We start from the raw sequence: 12025 nt of genomic DNA, 5'->3' as shown, positions 1-12025 counted from the left end.
TAACTTGACGTCAGCTGACAACTATAATCTTTGACTTTGGGTGTGCACAAGTAAACACTTAAACTGGTATAAAATTGAATAAATAAACACATTTATCCTACATGACACCCTACATGACAGTTTTGTGTCATACGTAGCGTCTTACGTGTATTATACCTATAAGACATGTGTGTCTACTTGTTCAATTTTATACAAATTTAAATGTCTACTTGTGCACACTCAAAGTTGGAGGACATAGTTATCCACTTGCACTAAGTTAAAGGTCATGTTTATATATTATGTCATATAATTTCTAGTCATTTCGAATTTATTCATATTAAACTTAACTTTTTTGTAAAAAAAAAAATAGAGAATGGAAAAGTTTTTTAATAAATGAATATAAAAATGTTGTGGCTAATGATGTGTCATCCATATCAAAAACAAGTGAGCGACACAATTTATAGAAGGGCTTAAAATTCTTCTTTTGAATAAATTCAAATGTATGTTTTAAAAAAACTTTGGAGGTCAAAACTCCAATTCATAATTCGAGCCAAATATAAAAAATTAAACGAACCCTCATTGGGCTTCTTTCTTAGTGCGAGCCCAAAACTTTGTGTATAAAATGCATCACTCTCCCAAAACCCTAATTCCTCTTTTCACAACCCTACTACGTCGGAGCAGATCCAACAGATTGAAGAGGTAAGTGTCACTCGCCGACCTCTCTTCCTTTTTCCGTTTTACCTCATATTTGCGTAGCGCTTCCGTACATATTCTGCCTTTTTGGGTTTGAAGTTACGTAAATCCTCGGTTGTTTTATGCTTATACAAACCAGTAAAGGGAGAAAAAATTGCACTTTCCATTTCTTAGATAATTTTTATCATGAAAATTTGCATTTCAATTGTTTTTTTTTTCTGAGCTGTAGAAAATTGTGATTCTCAGTTGCTTTCATTGTCCTGCTGTGGCAATGCAATTTTGTGATTTGTGGTTGTATGTTGAATGTGGTTTTAAATAGGTGATGGCTCCAAAACAGCCGAATACAGGGATATCTGTTGGCCTAAACAAAGGCCATGTTGTGACCAAGAAGGAATTAGCTCCACGCCCTTCTGACAGAAAAGGGGTGAGTGATGTTCTTTATGTTGCCTGTCTTTGTTGATTGCTAGTGATATCTGTTTGATAACTTGGGCTTGTATTGTTTGTATTTGAATCTATGGGCACCTTTTGAACATTTATATTTTTCATGGAGCACAATTACAGGAAATTGGGTTTTTTGATATAGTCACCCAAATGTCTTTTATAGGTGTCTGCATCCCCGTTTCTTTTTGTATCACATTGAACACAACTCTTGGCTTTATAGCTTAGGGTTCTCTATTACCTTTACCTGTTTATTTTTGTGATGCGGAAAAGTCAGATGCACATGATTTTTGTTGTCTTAGAAGTGAACACCACCTGGCTATGCTGTTCTTGTAGTTGTTAGAAGAGAATGATGTAATTTGGGGTTTTGGGTACCAATACAATTTATTGGGTTTGGGAGTGGAAATTTTGTAGTTTTAGGAAGAGTACACTCCTGACATTATCACAGATGCGTGTATTCTTGTACTAGAATGGGTTGATCGAGTGGCAGGACAAAGATTTATCCCTTTGAGAGTAAATAGAGGTGAATAGCCTCATAAATTCCATAGATTGTTGGCCGTGTTGTTTAGGGATCATGTACCGTCTCTTACAAAGAAATGCTTTTTAGCATGATGCTTGTAATCTTACGAAGTATGTTTTATCACAGTGCTATTATTGTGGGAAGGAGGATTAAATAATTTTAGCTGGTTTCGTTCATGCAGTTTCCTATTTCTGATTTGGATCTGTGTACCATGCTTTTGCTTGCCAATTGTACATGTTTTACTTGCATCTTCTTAACACATCATAATCTGTTCTTTCCATTTTATTTGTTTTTAGAAAACAAGCAAAAGAATCCACTTTGTGAGGAGTCTTATCAGAGAAGTTGCTGGATTTGCTCCATATGAGAAGAGGATCACTGAGCTTCTTAAAGTTGGAAAGGACAAGCGTGCCTTGAAGGTAGCCAAGAGGAAGTTGGGTACTCACAAGAGGGCGAAGAGGAAGAGAGAAGAAATGTCTAGTGTTCTCCGCAAGATGAGGTAACGACTTTATTATTGGTTTTAATGATTCAGTATATCAAGGAAGATGGTCATTACTATTATTTTCTTACTGAAGAATGTTACAAGTCCTTGCGAAGTATCTCATGTTTTATTCTTTTTATCGTTTTGATTTGTACAGGGCTACTGGAGGTGGTGAAAAGAAGAAGTGAGGCCTGTATCCACCACTATTGATGTTTGAAGGACCCAGTTAGTTAATTCACCAGCTTTTACATTTGCAATGTATTTTTGTTTTCAAGAAAGACTGATCAAAAGTTCCCTGTTTATGTTTCATGAAGATTTTGGAATTAGTGAGATTTTAGACATTTTTGCAAATTGCGTGCTTTTCTGGTAGTACTTGTGTTGACTATCTGCTTGATCTTTGAAGTGACTTGGACCAAGAAATTTGTCCATGATGACTCTACGTGAAATACCTGGGACAAACTTATATGACAGTTCAATGCTGTTGAAATATATGTGCTTAACATGTACAATCTTTTTTGGGTTATAAAAAAGTCGATTGGACAACTTTGTGTTTGTTTGGAGAAATGTTTTCCACCATAGGTGTATTTCCTCCCTTCTTTGGATCTTTTATTTAGTGTACAAAGAAGGTTACTTGATAATCATATACAATAAGAGATTAACTTCTCTCCACTGACAGTGGACAACAAAATTGCGCAGCACAATAGGGAAAACAAGACACTGCTGTAAACTTTGGCTGAAAGATGAATTATGTCATCTGTAAGTTTCAGGAAACTAAAGCACCATTGTGTTCCAAATATGGTTGTCTCCAGAAAACCACGAGTGAAGCACATAACATCACTTCAGTTTATAGAGGGCAAATTTCCCTAGTATATGGATGATTATTTTGGTTAGTACAAGACTGAGACAAGAATATGCAATATTGAGTTCAGTCGCGTCTTGAATATATGTGATACTCCTTTCTTGCAATCTCCAGCAAAATTGTTTCTTTCCATCCGTGAAACCTGAGCCAATATCAACTGCTCTATGTTGCATTGCTTGTTGACGGAGCCACCCATCTTCGAGGATGTTATCCTTTTGCTCTGCCATTTGTGTGTTTGCTTTTCTGTGCCCATTCCTTCAACACAGATATCACAAAGAGTATCTTTTCCATTATTTTATGAATTGTCTCTTTTGATTTCGCTCTTACAGTATCAGCCATTTCCTTGAGCTTGTCCATCAAACTTTCAGTTCTATTCAGACTATCTTCAACTGACTGATTTCCTGCACTGAGCCATGTAACATCAATATTCAAATCTTCTAGTATGTCATTGTCAACTACCACTTTGTTGATGCCTTGCCTCTGCCAACGGTGTCTAGCTGCCTCCAGTGTTTTTGCTCGCTCTCTAGCTCTTTTAGCCTCACCTTCAGCCCAAGCTCTGGGTGCAAGATTAAAACATGATGAGCTAAAGGTGAAGAGTGGAATATTTTTTAGCTTTAGTATGAAATTGTTGAACCAAATAAAAGATGACTGAAATGTTTCAACATGAAACATGCAATTGCAGAATGTCAGCGGGTTTAATATAGCCAGGGCCACTTTGCCCATTGTCAGCTATCTTTAACAAATGCGACCAACTTATACATTTGACTAAACAAAATTCAAGTTATACGGTTTAGAAAAAAAGACCAGAGGAGCTAGTGGTGGCAATATCAGGAAAGAAATTATTAAATGAAGAAAATTTTGGTACTTTTCTTATCTTTCCTTCACCAGAAAGTGTATTCAAGCAGAACTGACTCTCATGATACATCATGTTGTTGCAACTTCCCAGAAATCTAAATGTCACTAGATCACATAAGGGATTTACAGCTAGTAAATGGTAGATAACCAACTGGAACATACAGTGTGATTGATTAGTTAGCCAGGTAATATACTCACCTTACTAGAGCCATGAGCCATCCAGGTACAGTGAATCAATTATGCAGATTGATATCCAATTAGAGAAGAGAACTCGAGCCATGAAATTTAACAATATGTTTCTTACCTAGCCATGGATAATGCTTTCCTTTCAACCTCAAGCTCATACTGTAACCGTGCAATCTCTTGGTTTTCAATTTCTGCATCTCTATGAAACTTGCCAAGCCTTTCCTTTTCATATGAGATATCTATTTTGTCACTCTTAAGGCTCTGCAATTGTTCCTCTACCTCATGTCTGAACCTGGAAAGAACTTCCAGTTCCGAATCAACAGCAGCTCGTTCCTTCATAACTACAAGATGCTCTGCTTTCCGCTCAGCTCTCAAGCTTTCCAACTCTTGCCTTGCCTCCTCAGCCAACTTCTTCATTGTATCAACCCTTTTCTTTTCCAATATGAGTTCCTTCTCAAAACTTGCATTCACATCTTTCTCAACTTGAGCTGCCAGAGAATTATATGATGCAACAGCTTTTTCAGCAATTGACTCGGCCTCAATGTGCGAAAGTTCCTCAACAATGGTGTCAGAAGCTTCACCAGTTGCTAGGGCAATGGCGGCTTGACCTTTTGTCACAGGTTTATATGGCTGGAAGAGTCTTGTATATCCTGTATTGATAGGTTGGCAAATAATACTTTTCATTTCTCATGAATAAGATGATTCATGTCAGAAATGATTGCAGTGAATAGAACTTACCAAATGCAAGGGCCATTATTCCCCATTCACCTGATGACAAGTCAGCTACCAGTGCTGGCCATGCATCTGGATGAATCTTGTCAGTATCTATCCATCCAGAGACCTTCTGCAGGGACTGCCCATAAATAAGAGATTGTTGCACCTACTGATTAGTCACTGTTATGTGTCATAAACAAGGTAAAACCAACATTTTTATCGATTTGTGTGCAACCTTCTGGTCAACTACTGGAAGCTGTCTTTTCTCTAGGGCCATCTTCCAACTGACAAGATCCTGACGTGATAAAGGACTGCAATAAAAAACTTTAATGTTATAAGTGGAACCTGATTTTGGGGAACACTATTTGGCCTCAAAACTATATTAGCACTGACATGAAGTTAGCCTGTAAGAATACCAGGGTCAATATTTATCAGCAAATAAAATGATATAGAGATCTAAGAATAAGAAAAGTAGCAATACTCATATGACATCAAATGTAAGGCGCTATTGATGAAGAGAGGGTAGAACAAAGAGAAGTTATTTTGAGCAGTATTATACCTTTCAGGAGTGAAGAAGAAGGGACTTTGGTCAGGATATGAACATGACTTCTTGTCATGTCTTGAGAGCTTGCTCGAAATTAGACCTGCTTCAGCCAAGCCTGGAAATAATTGGCATTCACAGACAGCAACTTCAAAGTATTTAACAGAAGTAAAAGCAGAATTCTGAGAAGAAAATCGATGATTCTGAAGCTCTACCTTGTATGGAAGGGAAGTCTGGATCATCAAGCGTAATATCATCGAAGGCAAGTTCAGTAACATTCTCAATGTACATTGCAGGGTAAACCTTTGAGGCATTGGTTCTGCAAAATAATAAGCACCTGCTATTCCTCATAGGTAATCACTCTATTTTCAAGTGGTAAAAAGCACGACAAGATCAACCATGTAGAAGTTTATGAAGATTAGACAGGTAAACCTTGATAGAACGCTACTAGCACTCACCAACCAGCGAGCATATTCACGTCGAGTACAAAGGTCTCCAGGTTGGACATCAGCCTCAATAACCTAGAATTTAAATATTCAAAACCAGTAGCAGAACTCTTTATGTGCACAACTGCAAAAACAACATGGGATTAAAGAGTTTTTCCCATTAATGTTATGCAACATATTTAAGTCTCTCAAGAATGAAACATGAATTGAATACGATCATATCAACACATGTTTGAATTTTCATTCTAAATACATTGTGAGACTATTCATGAGAGTGTAGGGTTAATTGTATTGGGTGGTAGGAGGTGGTAGAGGGACAGAAGTAGAACTCAGAAAAGTCTGCCTTCAGTTTTCTTTTCATTCTGTGGCATAGACAATCTTGTTCTAGGCATGCCCTTTGTCCAACAAGGTGCAAAGCACTAAGGCATTCCACTTCCTGGTGACTCAACCTAGGGCAGCAGGAGGAGTGCTTCGAAACAGTTATAGTGATGAAGTAATCCAACTGGCCAACAGGTTTACTTACAGTAGCAAAGAGAAATCTATCCTTCATATCTAAAGCTATACGTCAAACATATTGAATCCTATTATGGTTTTGACCCATAATATCTCAGTACAAGATGGTTGCACTTGCACCAAGTGGCCTTGTTCTACTTTGCATAGACACTCTGTTATCTGATCCCTGAAAGAACATAAGTATAAGATTCTGCTATCTTATTTACCGGAAAAAAAAAAAAATTCACGGCCAAATGCCTTCAAGAGTTTCAGGCAGTAAAATTTTAAGCACATTCCTTTATTTACTTCAGCCAAAATAGACAAACTCTACTAGTATCTTCATCCAAACAATAAAATAAGGGCCGTTAATATAGATATTGATTGGTTGTAAGTATGGTAAACAAAAGTCATCAAAACCCATCATTTTTCATAGGTAAGAGAGATTATGGAAGATACACGTTTTCCATAGGGAAATTTTCAGAAGGATATTGCCCATCAAACTTTTTGTTTTTACCAACACTTATCTACCCATATCTTTCCTGTCAACTAAAACAGGGCAATGCTTCTATACTATTTTCAGAGAGGAACACTTCGCATGTGGAAAGGTAAGATCTTACTCCATACTAACGAAATTTTGTTGAACCAAACTTGCAGTTACATGGAAAACATATCCATCGAAGTAAAATCATGATGTTGGTGTTGAGAGTCATCAAGAGAGCAAAGTGGGAAAGGCCATTGTTTGGCACCAGATAGGGGTTCTGAGGTGCATGGTTTACCTCAAGATTTTTTTTTATGGAAAATGTAAATCAGAGAACTTGAAACAGAGAATTCTTCCAATGAAGGAAAAGTAATCTTCAAGTACCTTTAAAACTTGTAATGCTGCTAGTGCCTGACCTTGGACTTGATCAACAGCGGCAGGTACCGGAACCTTCCTAGGAAGTGCCTGCAGAACTGCAGAGGTAGTAGATGGAGCAGGTATACCAACAAAGGTAAATACATCACCAGAATCTATTGAGTTAACAGAAGATCCTCTCCCATTGATATCCTTAAAATTGTTTTTCAAGTTGGTCACAAGTTATTACTGACGCTGACATTGTTCTAGACCATTTGTCTCCTTTTAAAAATTATGCACTTATAAAGATGACTTATCTTCTTTGGTTTTGAGACCTCTGATATATCGCCGTGGTCGACATTCTTGACTGAAATTGAGTTTGTAATCTCCAAACACTCTTGATGCATAATCTTGGGTTCTAAAAGTGTTTCTGACTGTGGATTTAATGAGATATTGATGATCAAAGGCTCAATGGAGGTTTGTCTGATGAAGTGTTGGAATCTCCTAGTCCTTCTAAACTAGATACTTCCTCTTGGTTATCAATTTAATCTGTTCCATTGGAATTTAGGACTGACGCTACATCTAATTTGGCATCACTGAACTCCTTCTCCCCTGGTTCATTTGTTGGTTCTATTTTTCCAGTAACAAGACTATCTTCCTTGTTTTCAAAGCTTGAGGCAGCAAGCAACTTGCCAGAAACCCTCACTTCAGGTGATTTAGATGTGGCTTCAGTAGCAGCTAATACATCACCAATAGCTGTTTCATTGTTCAACTCTTTTTGAAGATGGGTCTTATCAGTGACGTCACCATCAGAGGATGTGTGTCCTATATCGTATCTTCACTAATTCTACTTTTTCAATAGTTCCATCATTTTCTGCATATAAAGAAAGATCATTATTTATACCTTTTTCCATTCGACTGTTCTCTAAAAATATCCCATCTTCAACTGTGTCATCGTGATTATCAGAAGCCATTGGCATTTCCTGTAGCACTGTTAAAGGTTCCCTCTGATGTTTCACTCCTGTGTACATGCACTTGAAAGTCATGAATTAAACTAGCTAGCAGCTTTCAAGAAAAAGTACTAAGGACATGCATTGTTATTGTCTGCTGTTCAAATTAACAAACAAAGGTGGCATAGTTGCACAACCAAACTGCTATAACAAGGAACCACAGATATCTGAACTGAAGTTGCTCAACTGCAATGGTTAGTAACCTTTTTATGACTACTTAAACCCTCCTCATATGTGATGATTAATCCAAAATAAAACTTCCCAAAATGAAAACAGATGTTGACTCAGTTTCATCTCTAATGGATCCAACTGTTAGGAAAACCTGTTGGACATGTCTTACAGAGGCTCTTTCAAAGATCATTTGTTGATGAAAAGAGTAATTCTTAACCACATACTAATGAAATGTGTTTGTTAGTTTCTTTATCTCATCATTGTTCCAATATATGTGCTGCCCTTGAAATGAGTGGCTCTCGGTCCCCAGAGAAGGTGACAGATAAACTCACTTGTTGAGTTCCACTTGCCAATACACAAGGCAGCAAAAGTAAGCGCAGTCACAAGGATAACACCAGCTGCTCCTGCTACCACAATACCTAGAAAAAAGATGTGCTGAAAGTGTTATTTGTCCATAAGAGAACAAAGAAGAATCTATCACTCCAAAGATTTTTTTTATTTTTTATTTAATCACTCCAAAGATTAATATGCATTATGCAGTTAAATCCGTCGTCTATGTGAGCTTCATAAAGCATAAATGTCCACAGCCCAGATAAAGGAAGAGATTGTGGTGGGTTGATGGCTATAAAATAGTCTTAACCATAATAAATAATCCTCTAAGGGCTCGTTTGGTGTGAGGGATAATACCAAATAGTCTCGGGATTAAATTATAGTATTGCTTATTTTGTTGTTTGGTTGGCAAGTTTGGGATAACTTATCCCGGGATTAATAATTAGTACCGGGATAAGTTATCCCTCTCCTTGGGTGGTATAGTAATCCCGAGATAACTTATCCCGGGATAAAATAGGTAAATGACAAAAATGTCTCTTTCAACCCTTTTGTTATATCACTTTTTACATTAATGAAGGGCATTTTTGTAAACAAATAAATTGTTCTTAAAATTTATTATTTTGAATACAACAAACCAAACACTTAATAAAAAATAATCCCAACACAACTTATCCCATCATAACTAATCCTAACATAACTTATCCCAACATAACTTATCCCATCATAACTCATTTTCAAACCAAACGACCCCTAAAGGATACATGATTGATATAACTGACTCCAACTAATTAGATATTGAGAAATAGTCAATTGATTGATGGATGCAGTCTACAGTTTCTTGCACTTGGATTTATGTTACACTTTGTTGTTTCTTATACTTTGATTATCATATTAATTTGTATAGTTACTGTCCAGAATGCTTATAGTATTTTTCCATGGCTCCTTCACTGTCATTGATTCTTTTTCCGACCTCCCCAGGCCCCACTTTGTGGAATTATAGTGCATTCTACAGTTGAACACAGAATGCATAAGACGGCAATATAATTCTCAGAGTCAAAGCAAAGTACTTCACCACAAGCTCAATCAAGACATTCATTAAATCAAAAATCCCCAAACCAGATGAAGTCTGCAATAGGATCCTCTCTATCAATTCCATTTCATTCAGCATAAAGCACTCACTCACTCACTCACCTGCAAACGACTGCTTCTCCCCCTTGGAATCAACGGATTTTTCAGCAACATCATCAGTTTCAGACCATCCACCCAAACCATCATCTGAGGACGTAGAATTCAGCCACGTATTTCTCGTTCCAACACAATTACTATCATTTGTCCTGTTATTCCCAGCAAACAGAAACAAATGAATCCGACGACGCTCCAGCTTTCTAACACGCATACCGGAGAACACATCCGGAAGTTTTCTGCAGCTGAATGCTAATCGAAGCTGAAAAGAATTGGGGCAGCATGCCATTGTCAGAGAAGTCATTTTGGAGTCTTCTTCACATACGAGAATTGGTAATTTAGGGTTTGAATTTATCGTCAATTGAAGAAGTATAATTTTCTGGTTCTACGCATGTATTTTTCTATCTTCACTTCTTTTTCATTCTAACTTTGCAGTGACACTGTTATATAATCTTTGATCACACCAACAGAATTACTACCTGTTACTGGATACACATTTGCCTTTTCGTTATGAAGCACTTAATAATGTATACACATTTCCCTTGAATTAACAGACAGTAAACACAATCAATATATACTACTCCATTATGATGGTAATTATATGCTGAAATAACAGTTTTCCAATATTATATCTCAAATATATGTGAATTAAATTAAGTGTTAAATACTCCCTCCGTTCCTTTTTATATGTCACATTTTTACTTTGCACTTGCATTAAAAATGATGTAATTTTACCCTTTTACCCTTATTTAATCTTTTTGGAACTCAAGTTTTCAATCAATGAATATGAATTAATTTATTTTGATTAATTAATTTAACCATTGAACACGAATCATTTACTTAGCTTTTCTAAGTTGGTCAAATGTATATTTTCAAGGCTAATAACTCACAAGGATAAAAAAGGAACAATATGGTAATTTATGCATTGATTTTATAAAATGACAAATATTATGGATCAACTATTTATAGAAAGGGATGACATATAAAAAGGGACGAAAGGAGTACATTATATTCGAGCGTGATTTGCATATATTTGAGATATGTTGCCTTTCTCCGTCACTCGGTCCTCTCCTTCTTTATATATATATATATATATGTATTTCACAATGTATCCAATTTTCATAATTTCATATCTGTGTATTCATTATCAATTTCATGTATTTGTGTATACAAAATTAATTGCATTCATTGTATCCGGTATTAATTTCGTCTTGTATACTTGATATCAATTTCATCAGTGTATTCAATATCAAATATCTAGTATATATATATATATATATATATATATATATAATTGATACTCCCTCTGTCCTTAATTACTTGTCAACTTTTTCTTTTTTAGTTGTCCCTAATTACTTGTCCATTTTGACAAATTAAGAAAGGACAAATTTTTTTTACCTATTATACTCTCAATTAATTACCTTGAAAAATATATAACTTTTTGAAAACCTTAAATTTTTAATTCATCCACCTCATAATTAATATGGGTAAAATGGTAAACTCACTATGTCAATAATTATTTTCTTAATAGGTATGTCAATTCAAAAGTGAACAAGTAATTAGGGACGGAAGTATCTAAATATGCATCAATACATTAATTATTGCATTCATTAGTGCATCTTATTTCGAAATATGCGACATTTATCAATTGCCAGTAAATGTCATCATCAAGAAGTTTTGATACTTATTATATGCTAATTTTTTAATATAAATTTATCTATCTATACAATCACACATCTAAAATATACAATTTCTAACTAATTAAGTATACTATCTATTTTTGCTTATCACTAGTGCAACTATTTCATCACAGCCAATAAGGATTGTGGTGGAGTGATAAATACTCCTTCGCTTTACCTTTAATGTGAGACTTTTCGACGCGAATCCAATTTAAAAACGGGTGGGAAACCAAAAAAATAAAAATACTATATCACAATCTTTTTGTGATCTTTTCAAAATAATGTCATATTCTATAATTTCAAATTTCATACATTATTCTCAACGACATGATTTTATAATCATAAATTAATACAATGACATATTCAAAATTTAAAATTTAACTTTTTTTTTGTTGTTATTATATTTTGTATCTTGTTAAGTATATTCACATAAATAAATAATATTTAAGATTAGAGGGGTACATAAGCAAATGAAACTTTTAAAAAAATATTACAAACAATGTAAAATAAACAAAATAAAGAAGTAGGAAAGGAAATTACTGATTCTAGTGCGAAACATGAACAATAATTCTATATAATATACAAAATTATAGTAACTTATATATTGTTTAACTTTTATC

At 35.3% G+C, this 12025-nt stretch overlaps 1 protein-coding gene and 1 pseudogene across 1 annotated transcript; one reads left to right on the top strand and one right to left on the bottom strand.

The window, feature by feature from the left end:
- The first annotated feature begins 559 nt into the window (after positions 1–559).
- LOC125834356 (60S ribosomal protein L36-2-like) lies at positions 560–2459 on the top strand. The gene is made up of 4 exons (XM_049513508.1): positions 560–678; positions 992–1096; positions 1927–2126; positions 2266–2459. Exons 2-4 carry the CDS (start codon positions 995–997, stop codon positions 2294–2296), a joined length of 333 nt encoding a protein of 110 aa, XP_049369465.1. The 5' UTR covers positions 560–678; positions 992–994; the 3' UTR covers positions 2297–2459.
- Positions 2460–2995: 536 nt separating this feature from the next.
- Positions 2996–10030, bottom strand: LOC125834386 (uncharacterized; annotated as a pseudogene).
- Positions 10031–12025: the final 1995 nt, after the last annotated feature.

Source organism: Solanum verrucosum, unplaced genomic scaffold (assembly GCF_900185275.1).
Source record: "Solanum verrucosum unplaced genomic scaffold, falcon-dt-bn FXZP01000279.1, whole genome shotgun sequence".
In the NCBI taxonomy this organism is placed as follows: domain Eukaryota; kingdom Viridiplantae; phylum Streptophyta; class Magnoliopsida; order Solanales; family Solanaceae; genus Solanum; species Solanum verrucosum.
This window is presented reverse-complemented; position numbering and strand designations above follow the sequence as displayed.